Source organism: Megalobrama amblycephala, linkage group LG15 (genome assembly GCF_018812025.1).
Source record: "Megalobrama amblycephala isolate DHTTF-2021 linkage group LG15, ASM1881202v1, whole genome shotgun sequence".
Taxonomy (NCBI): domain Eukaryota; kingdom Metazoa; phylum Chordata; class Actinopteri; order Cypriniformes; family Xenocyprididae; genus Megalobrama; species Megalobrama amblycephala.
In genome coordinates, this window is record NC_063058.1 from 35,791,305 (window position 1) to 35,808,081 (window position 16,777).

At 33.4% G+C, this 16,777-nt stretch overlaps 1 protein-coding gene across 3 annotated transcripts in view; it reads left to right on the plus strand.

Annotated features, from left to right (window-relative positions):
• Nucleotides 1–16,777, plus strand: part of LOC125246949 (A disintegrin and metalloproteinase with thrombospondin motifs 20) — a 93,334-nt gene that overhangs the window by 17,916 nt on the left and 58,641 nt on the right. For 2 of the 3 annotated variants that reach the window (XM_048158102.1, XM_048158104.1), the window contains exons 4-10: nucleotides 2,124–2,371; nucleotides 3,427–3,510; nucleotides 5,361–5,485; nucleotides 5,632–5,672; nucleotides 6,235–6,340; nucleotides 11,043–11,189; nucleotides 16,475–16,616. In XM_048158102.1, coding sequence (XP_048014059.1) covers nucleotides 2,124–2,371; nucleotides 3,427–3,510; nucleotides 5,361–5,485; nucleotides 5,632–5,672; nucleotides 6,235–6,340; nucleotides 11,043–11,189; nucleotides 16,475–16,616 — 893 coding nt within the window. Of the gene's footprint in view, nucleotides 1–2,123; nucleotides 2,372–3,426; nucleotides 3,511–5,360; nucleotides 5,486–5,631; nucleotides 5,673–6,234; nucleotides 6,341–11,042; nucleotides 11,190–16,474; nucleotides 16,617–16,777 lie in introns of those variants that run through there. The other variant, XM_048158103.1, reaches the window with a different exon arrangement.

The window sequence follows — 16,777 nt, forward strand, 5'->3', positions numbered from 1 at the left end:
TAATATTATAATGAAACTCTGAAATGTAATTTATTATATATGTAAGCAGTATATTTCAAAATAAAACAACATCTAGTATCATTTAGTAGTTTTCCTTTTAGTTTTATTTAAAGTTTTAGTAATTTTGTTGTGTTTTTGATATATTTTATTAAAAAAGTAGTTTTTTATAAAAAATTTAGTTATTTTTTAATATTTAATAATACTATTATTAATATAATTTAGCCAGTTTTAGTTATTTTAGTTAAAGTTAAACTACATGAAAAGGCCATGGCAACTAGTTGAAAAAAAAAAAAAAAAAAAAAAAAAAAATATATATATATATATATATATATATATATATATATTAACAGAAATGTCTGTAATAGTTGTAGTTTTAGTGAACTTGTGTCACAGATGCGTGTGAACACTGCTCCTCCACTTCATTGATCTGCCGTTCATTCATTCGTTCATTCATTCGTTCAGAGGAAGCAGACAGTGTGGGGCTGGTGGGACAGGAAGTGGCTCTGCCGCCTCAAACACAGCAGTGCCTCTTACGGGCGTCAGTCCAAACGTCCTGCAAAGCTCTTTCTCTGCTCCTCTTTCTGTGTTTTTTCCCCTGGGCCGTTCACAGATTTCTCAGCTGAGTGAACGCTTGTGTTTGCTGTGTGTGTTTGGCAGCGCTCTCGAGATCAGAGCTGGAGAATCAAGTCCTCTGTTCACATACTAGATCCAGATCTGAAGAAACGTGTTTTATATCTCAGAGTACCGTGGTAATGCCATCAGTGCTGCAGTAGTTTTTGTCAGGGTTTCAGCCGTCATCGCCTCAGCTGATCTGGAATCAGCTGCTGCCGTCAGACGTGGCTGTTTTCCAGCATGTGCCGCTCTGACATAATCCCACATGCGGTCATATATCAGCTGCGTCAGTGCGCTCCAGATGCAGAAACACTCCTGCAGTCTGTCAATCAACTGTTGCTTTCATTCATGTTTGATTTATAAAAAAAATCAGTTTCATTATTATATTATAACTATAGTTATAATAATATTACAACTATAGTTATAGTAAAAAAAAAATAAATAAATAAATATATATATATATATATATATATATATATATATATATATATATATATATATATATATAAACTAAAATATTAAATGGTAATGTTTATGTGAAATATTAAATATTAATTATTTATATATATATTTGTATCTAAATATATTTAGAAAAATTATTATTATTATTATTAATATATTGTAATATTTAAAATGTTAAAATGAAACTGAAACTGACATTTTTTTTTGTAATTGTATATATTTAACCAATATATTTAGAAATAAAATTATTATTATTGTATTATTAATAATGAAACTCTGAAATATTAAATTGTAATGTTTAAATTTAAATGTAATTAAATGAAATTAAATGTTAATTATTTATGTTTATTTTTGTATATAAATATATTTAGAAATACATAACAATAATTATTATTAATAATAGTTTAATGTTTTATTTCTAAATACATTAGTTAAATATTACAAAATATAAATAAAATATACATATAAATACACATTTAAACCATTGTAGTAATGATACTCCATTTAAATAATTTAAATAATTATTAATTTAATATATTAATTAATTTTTTACTGTAATGCAGTAAAAGAGGTCATAAAGAATTATAACCTCTTATACACATTTAAATCTTTGTAATAATGATACTCCATTTAAATGTATATTAATTGAATATATTAATTTAATTTTTACTGTAATGCAGTAAAAGGTTATGAAGAATTGTAATAATAGAAGTATTTGTTATTATTAAATTTAATATTGAAAATGTATATTATTAATAATGAAAGTTTGAAATATTAAATTGTTCATATTAAATGTTAATTATATTTATTTTTGCATATAAATATATTTAGAAATAAATTATTAGTATTTATTTTATCACTTTAATGTTTTATTTCTAAACTTACTAGTTAAATATTTAAAAATATAAATAAAAGGTACATATTTAAATCTCTGTACTGCCTTTAAATATACATTAATTTAATATATTAATTAATATATAAATTAATTAATAAATTTTTTACTGTAATACAGTAAAAATGTTTATGAAGATTTGTTTCTTTTCCCACAGAACATCACAAGAACAATCACATCAGTCTCCATAGCAACAGAACTCTGGAAGAGGAAGTGATGTCGATACAGGAAACGATGCAGAAGCGTGTGGCTCATTCCAAAAATGATTCCAGCGGCTCTCATTCCCGCAAGAGACGCTTCCTGTCGTACCCGCGCTTCGTTGAGCTCATGGTGACGGCCGACACCAAGATGGTTCGACATCACGGACGAAACCTGGAGCACTACATACTTACAATCATGTCAGTAGTAAGTAAATGAACATTTTATTAATTTCTCTCAGTCATAAGTGAAGTATGGAATTGTGTTATTGTTAGAGAAACAGATTTGTAGTTTCTCTTGTTTTTGAGCTCATAACTCTGCTGTTGGTCTCATGAGCATTCAGTCTGTTTGAAGTCTATTAAATAGTTTTAATCAATAATTGATCCCATACCACATGTGTGTGTGATATTGATTTACTCCATAATAACTTGGCTGGGCTTTTTACCCACAAGACGTGCTTTGATATGAACCATCAGGGGGTCCTCTGCCCACCCACACTGCTCCGGTCCATATATTTTGAGTTGATGAGCCAGTTTTGGGTTTCAATCCAGATATAAATGAGTAAAACCTGTTCAAAACAACAAATGGACTATATTTACACCTAATAATGCTGGTGAATGCTACAGTGATGATACTTTGGTATATACCATAGTACTGCATGATAATCATGGTCATATACCATGATATTTACATGATACCCCATGGTCCTTCAGAGAATACCATGGTACTTTATGGTACTTTAGTATCATTAGTGCATTAGTGCATCTGACATACTGTAGTGATATACATTAAATATGTCAAGAATTAATGAATAAAATGTTGATCTGATTGAGTTTTAGTGCACTGATGATGTCATAGTGGTGTGGGTGTGTTCTCTCGGCCAATCAGAAGACTCCATTAGTGCGTCTGACAGTGATTTATAGTGGAGATGTTCCCCTCTGTCTGTCTCTCTGTGTAATTGTAGACGTCTGTTTGAGGTTTCCCCTTTGGCTTCTTCTAAACACTCAGTGTTTATGGTGAACTAATGACTTCCTGTTGGATCGCCTCAGAGTTACAACAGGATTTGACCTGGAATTTTGCTCTTTTTAAACTGGTTTTGGAGATCTAGAGCAGGACAGTCATTTGATTTTTGGGCAGGAAATATCCTCAAACATGAATCATTAAATGAAGGTCAACATCTGATGTGTCAAAGTGGTTTATCAGTATATTTGGAAGAGCAGTGGTTTATGGGTATTTTTGACTAAAAGCCTCTGTCGTTTCAGGTTGCTGCGATCTACAGAGACCCCAGTGTAGGAAACCTGATCAACATCATGATTGTCAAACTCATCGTCATACATAATGAACAGGTACATCAGAAAACATCCTTTTGGAAAGACGAATGACAAATGAGATCTCTTTAAGTTCTCATTTGTTTCTCCTAGACAGCAGTGAGATTAAATGAAGACTTTTGCTGAACTCTCAGATGTTTCTCCAAAGAGTATCCATGTATCTATTCTACAGTTTCAGAAGAGATCTCAACAATGTCTCAAACTGTGCTTAGCTTTGCTAAAGACCCCAAAGTCTGTCTTCGAAAGTCAGAGATCTCAATATGATCTCATCATTTCTCATCAAATGATCTGAGCTGACTCATTTATGTGTAAGTCCAGGGAAAACATCTGAGACCAGGATGATACTTCAGTGAAAGAATGCATTAAGTGTTCTGAGACATAAACGAGCAACATGAGATCTATTTAAGTTCTCATTTGTTTCTCCTAGACAGCAGTGAGATTAAATGAAGACTTTTGCTAAACTCTCAGATGTTTCTCCAGAGAAAAAGTCCCCAATAATCTCAAATGTTTCTATTCTACAGTTTCGGAAGAGATCTCAATAATGACTCAAGCTGTGCTCAGATTTGCTAAAGACCCCAAAGTCTGTCATAGAAACTCAGAGATCTCAATATGATCTCAATCATTTCTTATCAAATGATCTGAGCTGACTCATTTATGTGTACGTCTAGGGGAATCATCTGAGAAAAAGTTGATACTTCAGTGAAAGAATGCATTAAGTGTTCTGAGACATAAACGAGCAACATGAGATCTATTTAAGTTCTCATTTGTTTCTCCTAGACAGCAGTGAGATTAAATGAAGACTTTTGCTGAACTCTCAGATGTTTCTCCAAAGAAAAAGACTCCAATAATTTCACGTCTCTTCTACAGTTTCGGAAGAGATCTCAAACATGTCTCTAGCCGTGCTCAGATTTGCTAAAGACCCTAAAATTCTCACTTCGAAAGTCAGAGATCTCAATATGATCTCATCATTTCTTATCAAATGATCTGAGCTGACTTTTGTTGAACTCTCAGATGTTTCTCCGAAGAAAAATACTCCAATAATCACACGTCTTTTCTACAGTTTCTGAGTGGATCTCAAAAATGACTCAAGCTGTGCTCAGATTTGCTAAAGACCCCAAATTCTGTCATCAAAAGTCAGAGATCTCAATATGATCTCATCATTTCTCATCAAATGATCTGAGCTGACTCGTTTTTGTGTAAGTCTAGGGGAAACATCTGAGACAAAACTGATATTTTAGTGAGAATAATGCATTAAGTGTCCCGAGACATAAACGAGCAACATAAGATCTCTTTAAGTTCTCATTTGTTTCTCCTAGACAGCAGTGAATTAAATGGAGACTTTTGCTGAGGTCTTCTGTGTCTCAAACTCTGTTCAGATTTGCTAAAGACCCCAAAGTCTGTCATCGAAAGTCAGAGATCTCAATATGATCTCAATCATTTCTCATCAAATGATCTGAGCCTACTCATTTGTGTGGAAGTTTAGAAGAAACAGAGATCAGTGAGATTAAATGGAGACTTTTGCTGCTCAAGTTTCTCCAGAGAAAAAAGACCACAATAATTTCACATGTGTCTCTTCTACATTATTCAGAAGAGATCTCAACAATGTCTCAAACTGTGCACAGATTTGCTCAAGAACCCAAAGTCTGTCATCACAACTCAGAGATCTCAATATGATCTCATTTATTTCTCATCAAATGATCTGAGCTGACTCATTTGTGTGGAAGTTTAGGAGAAACAGGCTTGATACTTCAGTAAAATAATAGTGTCCTGAGACATAAACGAGCAACATCTGAGTCTTTATTCCTCTCCGATCAGCTATAATAATTAGTTTTGTACTGTATATTAAAGCATGTGTTTTTGTTTCTCAGGAAGGACCGAATATAAACTTCTACGCCACTGCGACGCTTCATAACTTCTGCACGTGGCAACAAAGTCACAATGTTTTGGACGACAGTCACCCGGGTCATCATGACACGGCCCTTCTCATAACCAGGTGACCTTAACTTGACCTTTGACCTCATAACATTTGCTTTCCTAAGTCACACCTTTTTCATTACAACAGTCGATTGAACTAGATTAAAGCATAAACACTTGTGTAGTGTGTGTGTGTGTTGTATTATGAGTGTGTTTGTCTCTCAGGGAGGACATCTGCCGAGCAAAAGACAAGTGTGACACGTTAGGTAAAGATCTTCTTTGTGTTTCTTCACACCACACTGGTTATGTTCAGACTAGCATACTACTGTCCTGATGTGTTATTTCTGTATGAATAAACAGATGACCAATTGCATTCACTTAAACCTGTAGCGTACAGCTAGGTAATGCACTCAAAATGCTTTGAAAATGCAAAAAAATAATAGTTTGCTTTCTCGCCTTGCAAGTCTCGCATATTGCATATCTTTTCACATATGTTTTTGTTTTTAATAATAGTAGGACATTTTCATTAGTGTGTTCATTAGTGTGTCACTTAATCTGGTTCCTGGAGCCAAATCTGGTTCCTGAAGCAGAAACAGACCCTACAGGAAGTCTGTCAGCTGAGCTTCATTTGACTGTCATCAGCGTGTCGTACAGGACCAGCTGTGGGTCATGAATGAGTCCTGGACGTCAGCACAGACCCAGTGACCTGTGCAGGGCCCCAGCAGGTGTTTAGGGCCTGTAATCTCATTCAAGCTGCGCAGCGATCGTTCGAATGGAAAAGCAGTGGATAATTTCATATTTTCTTTTTCTGTGTGTCTAAACCTGAAGGTTTGGCAGAGCTGGGAACCATGTGCGACCCGTACCGGAGCTGCTCCATCAGCGAGGAGAACGGCCTGAGCGCTTCCTTCACCATCGCTCACGAGCTGGGACACGTGTAAGTTTCTCTGAAAGACCTTCACAAAAGCAGCTCTCAGAGAGCACAGGTGCAGAACGCAATAAAGACCCGGCGTTTTCATAACAGACCGACCGACAGCCGCTGTTTACACTGAATATGATGTTCTTCCTCTGTACTTTAGTCTTGTTTTCCAGTACAAATATCTGAACATTCTTAAAACAAGAACAAATATCTGCCACTGGAGTCAGAAAAATAATCTTGTAAGGTTATTTTACTTGTTTTAAGCACAAACTCACTTCTTTTTGATGATTTTGTCAGTAAGCAAGACTTTATATCTTCAGTCATTTTTCAAATGTATCTTGTTTTAAGAATGTTTAGATATTTGTGCTGGAAAACAAGACAAAACTACTGAGGAAGAACATCATTTTTTTTTGCAGTAGATGATGAAGAGAGGCCTGTGTCTTCATCAGTGTCATATTAGTGATGTTACTTGAGCTCAGAACATCAGATTCTCTGTATAAATGAATCCAGTGTGGATCCGTGTGTGTGGAAGAATGATAGCCATGCGACCGTCGGAGGGAATTCCATGCGCTGCAGTGGGACGATGAGGTCAAACCGCCTTTCAAATCAACTTTTCCAAAAGCAAAGCCAATGTCCAAAGGAAGCCCATCACAGCACAATACAGTAACATTTACAATCTGTCCTCCAGATGAAACACACATGCACAAAATATTTTTCAATGTTGTCAGTAAAACTTGTTATTGGCGTACGTTTTACTATTTTAGTTTTCAAAATGTCACTTTTAATTCAATGTGTTACTTTTAGAAGAGAATGTTCTATAGAACCTTATAGAGTTGTCAGGTGTAAATAGAACAGGTGTCAGGTGCTTTATCTACAGAACCTTTTATGGGTCCTGATCATGGATTTAATTTTAATTAAATAATTTTGTTTTAATTTATTTGTTATTTTAATTCAATTTTAGGAATTAAACAGCTCGTAAACAGAGTCAAGAACCCTAAAGTTCTATTTAGATTTTTATTTATTTATTTATTTGGCATTTAAGCTTCTGTAAAATTGAGTCAGGAACCCTAAAGTTCTATTTAGATTTTTATTTATTTATTTATTTATTTATTTGGCATTTAAACTTCTTTAAAATTGAGTCAAGAACCCTAAAGTTCTATTTAGATTTTTATTTATTTATTTATTTGGCATTTAAGCTTCTTTAAAATTGAGTCAAGAACCCTAAAGTTCTATTTAGATTTTTATTTATTCATTTATTTGGCATTTAAACTTCTTTAAAATTGAGTCAAGAACCCTAAAGTTCTATTTAGATTTTTATTTATTTATTTGGCATTTAAGCTTCTTTAAAATTGAGTCAAGAACCCTAAAGTTCTATTTAGATTTTTATTTATTCATTTATTTGGCATTTAAACTTCTTTAAAATTGAGTCAAGAACCCTAAAGTTCTATTTAGATTTTTTTTTATTTATTTATTTGGCATTTAAGCTTCTTTAAAATTGAGTCAAGAACCCTAAAGTTCTATTTAGATTTTTATTTATTCATTTATTTGGCATTTAAACTTCTTTAAAATTGAGTCAAGAACCCTAAAGTTCTATTTAGATTTTTATTTATTATTTGGCATTTAAGCTTCTTTAAAATTGAGTCAAGAACCCTAAAGTTCTATTTAGATTTTTATTTATTCATTTATTTGGCATTTAAACTTCTTTAAAATTGAGTCAAGAACCCTAAAGTTCTATTTAGATTTTTATTTATTCATTTATTTGGCATTTAAACTTCTTTAAAATTGAGTCAAGAACCCTAAAGTTCTATTTAGATTTTTATTTATTTATTTGGCATTTAAACTTCTTTAAAATTGAGTCAAGAACCCTAAAGTTCTATTTAGATTTTTATTTATTTATTTGGCATTTAAGCTTCTGTAAAATTGAGTCAGGAACCCTAAAGTTCTATTTAGATTTTTATTTATTTATTTATTTATTTGGCATTTAAACTTCTTTAAAATTGAGTCAAGAACCCTAAAGTTCTATTTAGATTTTTATTTATTTATTTATTTATTTGGCATTTAAACTTCTTTAAAATTGAGTCAAGAACCCTAAAGTTCTATTTAGATTTTTATTTATTCATTTATTTGGCATTTAAGCTTCTTTAAAACTGAGTCAAGAACCCTAAAGTTCTATTTATATTTTTATTTATTTATTTATTTGGCATTTAAGCTTCTGTAAAATTGAGTCAGGAACCCTAAAGTTCTATTTAGATTTTATTTATTTATTTATTTATTGGCATTTAAACTTCTTTAAAATTGAGTCAAGAACCCTAAAGTTCTATTTAGATTTTTATTTATTTATTTATTTATTTGGCATTTAAGCTTCTTTAAAATTGAGTCAAGAACCCTAAAGCTCTATTTAGATTTTTATTTATTTATTTATTTGTATTTGTATTTGTATTTTGTATTTGTATTTTATTTATATAGCACCAATTTAATACAACGTTAGTTGTCCAAAGTGCTTCACAGTGCCAAGAAAAAACAAAAGTAAAAAAAAATAAAATAAATAGATGTATTTATTTATTTGGCATTTAAGCTTCTTTAAAATTGAGTCAATAACCCTAAAGTTCTATTTAGATTTTTATTTATTTATTTATTTATTTATTTGGCATTTAAGCTTCTTTAAAATTGAGTCAAGAACCCTAAAGTTCTATTTAGATTTTTATTTATTTATTTATTTATTTGGCATTTAAGCTTCTTTAAAATTGAGTCAATAACCCTAAAGTTCTATTTAGATTTTTATTTATTTATTTATTTGGCATTTAAGCTTCTGTAAAATTGAGTCAGGAACCCTAAAGTTCTATTTAGATTTTTATTTATTTATTTATTTATTTGGCATTTAAACTTCTTTAAAATTGAGTCAAGAACCCTAAAGTTCTATTTAGATTTTTATTTATTCATTTATTTGGCATTTAAGCTTCTTTAAAACTGAGTCAAGAACCCTAAAGTTCTATTTATATTTTTATTTATTTATTTATTTGGCATTTAAGCTTCTGTAAAATTGAGTCAGGAACCCTAAAGTTCTATTTAGATTTTTATTTATTTATTTATTTGGCATTTAAGCTTCTTTAAAATTGAGTCAAGAACCCTAAAGTTCTATTTAGATTTTTATTTATTCATTTATTTGGCATTTAAACTTCTTTAAAACTGAGTCAAGAACCCTAAAGTTCTATTTATATTTTTATTTATTTATTTATTTATTTGGCATTTAAGCTTCTTTAAAATTGAGTCAAGAACCCTAAAGCTCTATTTAGATTTTTATTTATTTATTTATTTGTATTTGTATTTGTATTTTGTATTTGTATTTTATTTATATAGCACCAATTTAATACAACGTTAGTTGTCCAAAGTGCTTCACAGTGCCAAGAAAAAACAAAAGTAAAAAAAAATAAAATAAATAGATGTATTTATTTATTTGGCATTTAAGCTTCTTTAAAATTGAGTCAATAACCCTAAAGTTCTATTTAGATTTTTATTTATTTATTTATTTATTTGGCATTTAAGCTTCTTTAAAATTGAGTCAAGAACCCTAAAGTTCTATTTAGATTTTTATTTATTTATTTATTTATTTGGCATTTAAGCTTCTTTAAAATTGAGTCAAGAACCCTAAAGTTCTATTTAGATTTTTATTTATTTATTTATTTATTTGGCATTTAAGCTTCTTTAAAATTGAGTCAAGAACCCTAAAGTTCTATTTAGATTTTATTTATTTATTTATTTATTTGGCATTTAAGCTTCTTTAAAATTGAGTCAATAACCCTAAAGTTCTATTTAGATTTTTATTTATTCATTTATTTGGCATTTAAGCTTCTTTAAAATTGAGTCAATAACCCTAAAGTTCTATTTAGATTTTTATTAATTTATTTATTTGGCATTTAAGCTTCTTTAAAATTGAGTCAAGAACCCTAAAGTTCTATTTAGAACTCTTTTTTTTTTCTAAGAGTGTCCTTGTCATTTCTTCGTATAAACGATGGACAGACACAGTTGAGTGAGTCGAACCCTTTTGATCAACAGCACAGATGTTCTTGAAATGAAACCAGTTCAGACAGTAAAAGTATTTCGTGAATGTAACATATGAAATATATTTAATGTGCATATGAAGCCTCACAGATGGAGTCTGAAGGATCTCCGTAAACACAGCTGTTTGTGTCTGATTTCACAGCTGTTTCTGGACTCTGACATCACTGCATTTCTATTTCAGACGTCAGATTCATCTCAATACAGCTTTTATTTAAGGATTTTATTGCTGGACTTTTCTTTTCTGCCACAAAAAGAGGTTTTGTTTTTTGTTGACAGTCACACACATCAAGGCACTAACAGAAATACCACGGTATGAATATGGTTTTTTGGATATCAGAATTTTAGAAGATACGAATTTTTTGAACTATCTTAAAATAAATGATGTTCTTCTTCAGTATTTCTGTCTTGTTTTCCAGCACAAATATCAAAACATTCTTAAATCAAGATATTAGTTCTTGTTTTCAGTCATTTTGCTTCTCCAGTAAATGATTTAAGAATGTTTAGATATTTGTGCTGAAAAACAAGACAGAAACACTGAGGAAGAACATCATTTTTTGCAGTGTAATGTTGGTATTTATCCAGTACCGTCACAGTTCTTGTATCCTCCTCATATCTGGAAGTTCACAAACTCTCTGCTGTGGATTGTGTGTGTGTGTCGCAGGTTCAACATGCCACATGACGACAGTCCGAAGTGCCGAGAGGCCGGAGTCAAGCATCAGTACCACGTCATGGCTCCAACCCTCAACTACGACACCAGCCCCTGGTCCTGGTCCAAATGCAGCCGCAAATACGTCACGGATTTCCTGGAGTAGGTGCATCTCTGGTTTCATCTTAGATATGGGTCAATGATGTGACGGGTCTTTTTTTTGTCCAAAGGCCTTAATAATAATTAAAAACAAAGATATGACATTCAAAGTATGTACAACTAGATCTCTTTTATTGAATCCAAAAGATTTTAATTATATTTTGCTACATATAAAGGTTTTTTAAAGATTTTGAAGTGTCAAAAAGTCATTCGGTTTAACCGTCTAACCATTCATTTGTGATTAAAACATCTTAAAATGTAATAAATGTATATATTTTTTATTCTGGCATGATTTTATAACATCATACATCAACATAGTGCAAAATGGTATTAAAATTATGTGTAGAAGTCGTTGCTTTGTTATGAGAAAGAATGTCCGGAAAAATGAATTTCATTGATGTCATTCGGAGTAACCGATATAAAGGGACCATTTTGGATCAAGTCATGTGGTCAGTATCATGTGACAGGATGTGACATCATTCAGACACCTGCAAAGGACCACATGGTCATGAAGCAAAGTAACTAACTCTCTTTTAACTATTTGAAAAATTTATGTTTTCTCTTGATCAAATGCATGTCCCGAAACATCAGGTCATTCGGTGCAACCGCTATAAAACATGGAAAATGTTGTAATATTTTAAAAACTTGTACTAAATATAAAATGTTTGATTAGATATCAGCCTGTTAGCACTGTTTGTAAATATCGTCATTTGGTAAAACCAAAATTTTGGTTAAACCAAATGACTTTTTTGGTGACAAATTTTGTCCATCTTGTAAAAAATGACAAAAGTAGTGCTAATTGATTATAAAAACCACATAATCTCACTGTTAACACTTAATACAACTTCAAAATTAATTATATCTCCATTATGTTTTTTTTTACACTTTTAAAAACCATATTCGTCAATGACCCATATATATATATATATATATATATATATATATATATATATATATATATATATATATATATAAATAAATTATTATTTTATTTAATTTAATGAATTTTGTTTATGGTTTTAGTTTTAGTTAACGATAATAACTCTGGTTTCCAGTTGATTGGAGATTAGCTGGTTTAGGTCAGAGTCTGAATCAGTTGGTCAGCAGGTTAGAGCTGGTAGACCACCTTGGCTAAGCTGCTAAGGAACTAGTTTATCTGGTTAAGCATGTCCTAGAACACAACCGTTTTCCCAGCAGGCTGTGTCTAATATCAGATGTCAGGTTTTAAAGTTAAAATGACCTTTGAGCAAATCCTCACCAGGTCACGCTCTTTAGAGCTCAAAATTGCTCTTCCTGTCTCACTCTCGTCTGAGTCTGTCTGCTTTCTCTCGAGGTGCCGGACAAACAGTCATTTAGTCGCCGGCGTTCTTGGCCCCTCGGCAACCGTAACTCGGGGCAACGGCTCATTGAGGCCGTCCAGAGTGGAGGGAAACACAGCAGCTTCCCTTTAAGACAGGAAGTGTCAGTTATAATTAGATTTTCCCTGAACGCGACCCTTTGATCTGCTCTGCGCTCCAGTGACTCCGTCAGAGAGAGGCCTGTTAGTATCATGACCAGGTCACGTGCTCTTGTTTTCCAGCACAAGTATCTAAACAATCATAAATCAAGAGGCTTGTTTTCTGAATAATGCATCACAATTAAGTGAGGTTTTACTTAAAACAAGAAACCCCACTGGCAGATACTTTTTTTCTTGTTTTAAGCATAAACTCACTTAATTTTGATGCATTTTTCAGAAAATAAGATTTTTTTTGTTGCTGATGCTGACCCCTGTCCAAAGTGCCAACAGTGGGCATGTGAGCCTCAGAACTGGACCATGGAGCATATGGATAATGCTATGCCTGATCGGTGTATATATTAGTTTACTAGTTTAAAATCAGAGAATCATGAACTTGCGAATGTGTTGTTAAATTATCAAAATATTAACCTTAAGTACATGATTTTGCTAATAGTCAAAGAGTAATTAGAAGCATTTTTTAGACTACATTTAGATAAAATCTTATCTTTTACTCAATCATTCTGTTTCTCTCAGAAATGCATCAGTAAAATGATTTATGAACATGTTTACGTTGACTTTAAGACCTTTGGTTGACAGATTCTTCTACAGTTTTATTGCTCAAATGTTGTTCTTTCATAGCTAAGGAGACTTCTTGGAGTTAGATATTGTTAAGATGTTTGAGAAAATACTGAGATTTCTTCTTATTTTGGTCTTTTTCTCAGGAGAAACATCTGAGACTTTAGCAAAAGTCTCTGTTTGCTCTGCATGGCTTTATATGAGAAAATGTTTTAAATCAGATATGTTGATGAGAGGAAAGCATATGCATTCTCCCAGCGATGTGAAGCATTGAAAGTCATCCAGAGCAGCAGAAACCTCAAGTGCATCTGTGTTTTGACTGTCCGTTCAACCTCAAGAGCTCTTCAAGACGCAACACTCTCCTGTGAGGAGATTACACACACTGAAACACTGTATGCAAACACAATCATACGTTACTGTTACACTGCAAAAAAAATTATGTTCTTTCTCAGTGTTTCCAGTACAAATATCTAAACATTCTTAAATCAATTTACTGGAGAAGAAAAATGACATGACTTAAAGATATTAAGTCTTGTTTACTGACAAATGCATCAAAACTGAAGTGAGTTTGTGCTTAAAACTAGAACAAATATCTGCTAATGGGATCAGAAAAATGATCTGAATTCAAAGGAAAAACAAGATTATGTTACTGACCCCATTAGCAGATATTTCTTGTTTTAAGCACTAAATTTTGATGTTTTTTTTTTTCAGTAAACAAGACTTTATATCTTCAGTCATTTTGCGTCTCCAGTAAATGCATCTTGATTTAAGAACGTTTAGATATTTGTGCTGGAAAACAAGACAGAAACACTGAGGAAGAACATCATTTTTGGTTTGCAGTGTAGTGTTTATCATCACATGGCAATGGTTTGTCAAGCTACAGTCGATCTGCATTTTAAAGCATAAAATGTTGCTCAGATACTCCTTTTTCTACTCGTTTAATGACTTCTCAGAATCCCAAGGCAGTTTAAGTTAGTGTGTTTGATTATTAACTCAGTTCACTCGGCTGTTAAGTTGTTGATGTTACAGTGATGGAGTATTTTGTCATGCAAAAATCGATTTGTTACTGGAAAAGCTGCGATTTTGAAGACAAAAACAAACTACATTTACTGAAAAGTGCTCGCTTTTCTACGCACACCTTAAATGTTGGCAAAGCCTGTTACTTTCCATGGCATGACCTATAGAGCACCAACGAGAGACACTTCTTTTACATTAAAGCTCAATTAGCTCAGACGTTCATTGAGTCTTTTAGAAGCAGCTGCTGAATGTCTGAGAAATGAGGAACGTCTTGTTCTGTTCTCGCTTTGTTCAAGGACGAATCAACTTGATTCTCATGCTAAAACTCTCAATATATCAAGTCCCTCTGCTCCAAAACACCTCTTTACTAATGAAAATGAGGCCGGTTTATCCGTCGGTTACTGTTGCTCGCTCAGACAAGCTTTACAGAACGCCCCATAGAAGTTAAATGTGAAGTGGTGAAAATATATGGATATTATTCTTAAATGGGCTCGAATGACGTTTGACGTCGAAAAGCCTTTAATCTGTCAAATGAACAAAGAAAATCATGGTGTCAGATGATACTAATACTAGGGTACTGAATGATTACTGTATTTATGTACCATGATATTTACTTGTTTCTCCAAGGTACCATGGTACATGTCCAAAAAACCTTCAGTAATAATAACTGTGAGTCATTTTCCTTAATAAACTCACTTTACCAACCCGCCCAAATGATCTCCAGGTGTGGACTTCATGTCTGTGCCAGAAGGGCGCAGCCTGACCTGAACTCAAAGAAACCTGCTCACTGATGAACCACAACATTTCATGAACCCAAATGTTCCTGCGGCACTTCTTCGAGAAAGTACATTGGTATTATTATGTTTTTCGCAATGCAGTATTCATCAAAGCTCCTCGGAGTACCACAGTAATTACAATGATTTATAAATAATCTCTCTTAAAGGGATAAATTCTCCAAGTACTGCATCATTTACTCACCCTTATGTCATTCCAAGACTTTCTTTTTGTCTGTGGAACACAAAAAATAAGATATTTTGTCTAAAGAAAGCCAATGGGGTCTAAAATTGTCCTTCAAAATATCTCCTTTTGCACTCTAGTGTTAGGATGCAAACTGTCCAGTATTCATTAGTTGCAGTTCCTAATCATGTGAAAGAGCCTGAATTCACACACTCACACTCACTTGAGCGTAGCTGAGAGATACTGATGGTCTCAGTTTACTGTAATCTTATCGCTCTTTAAGAGCTTTGCACTAACATACTCCTGTGAAAGGTTTTTGTCAGCCTCAGTCTTGCTGATTTTATGAACAAACTCATAACTCGAATGTGCTGATGACGAGGTGCAGAGAGACGAGAGCGTATGCCGCTTCTCTGCGCTGTCATCCTAACTCTGCTGGATAAATGAGTCCCGCAGAAGGACACATGCCCCTCGAGTAGTGTTCGTTTTCCCCCCTCATAAAGACAAAGGTGTCTTGTAGGGTGTCTGGAGTGGGAGTAAAGGGTGAGCGAGGTAATGAGAGGACAAAATCGGCTGACACAGGTGTTTAGTCTCAAAGCCAAGGACAAATTGAAACAGCAACTCACGTAATTGCATCACACGGCTATTCTGAGCTTCAGTTTCCGTTCTCCCTTGCAGAAAGGTGAGCATGCAGAAGGCAAACGGAGAAAGGACTTTGTCAAGGAGGTTTGCTTTGTTCCCTCCCTGCTGAAAGAGCCATTCAGAGACGTTAAGCCCAACAATTCAATGAGCTTCAATGTACAGCTGCTCTTTTGTAGCTCCTTTATGTGTTTCAAAGGAAGGGTGTGGTGGGACATATATGTCATGACGTAGCCGGAGCTGAAGGCATGTTGGACTGATGTGCTGAAACGTTGGTTTTGGCACTGTTGTGTTGATTCTTGGAGACCCACCATTGTTAGAGAACACCGTCTTTTCCCACATTGAATTGCAGCCTTTGTGTTGTCTAACTAAGTCCATTCAATCAGTTATCAGCAGGTTACAAAGCAGACCACCCACCGCTGCCTCCATCGTACACTTGGCCTTCAGATGCCTGGTGAAATCAGTATTGTCCATTGACAACCGATGCAAAATAACAACAAATGCTTTATGATAGTACTTACTCCAGGATTCTGAGGCCAGAAACCAAGAAACCAGAGTTGTCCTTGATGAAATGTGTTGATATCTGTATGTTTTTTTTCCTTCTCAGCACTGGTTATGGTGAATGTCTCTTGGATGAGCCCTCAGGCAGGACGTATAACCTTCCCAACCAGCTGCCAGGTCAACTCTACAACGCCAACCGACAGTGTGAACTCATGTTCGGTCCCGGCTCTCAAGTCTGTCCGTTCATGGTACGACATCTAAATTTACTTCAACAATGGATCCCAAATGTATCAGTGATACCTTAACTCAGTGACCACCCTGTTAATGAGAGATCCTGAAACAGTGTTGCTTTGTGCATTGGTCTGTCATCCTTTTGGGAGGCAGTTTAGTCATTTAACGACCAGGGTCT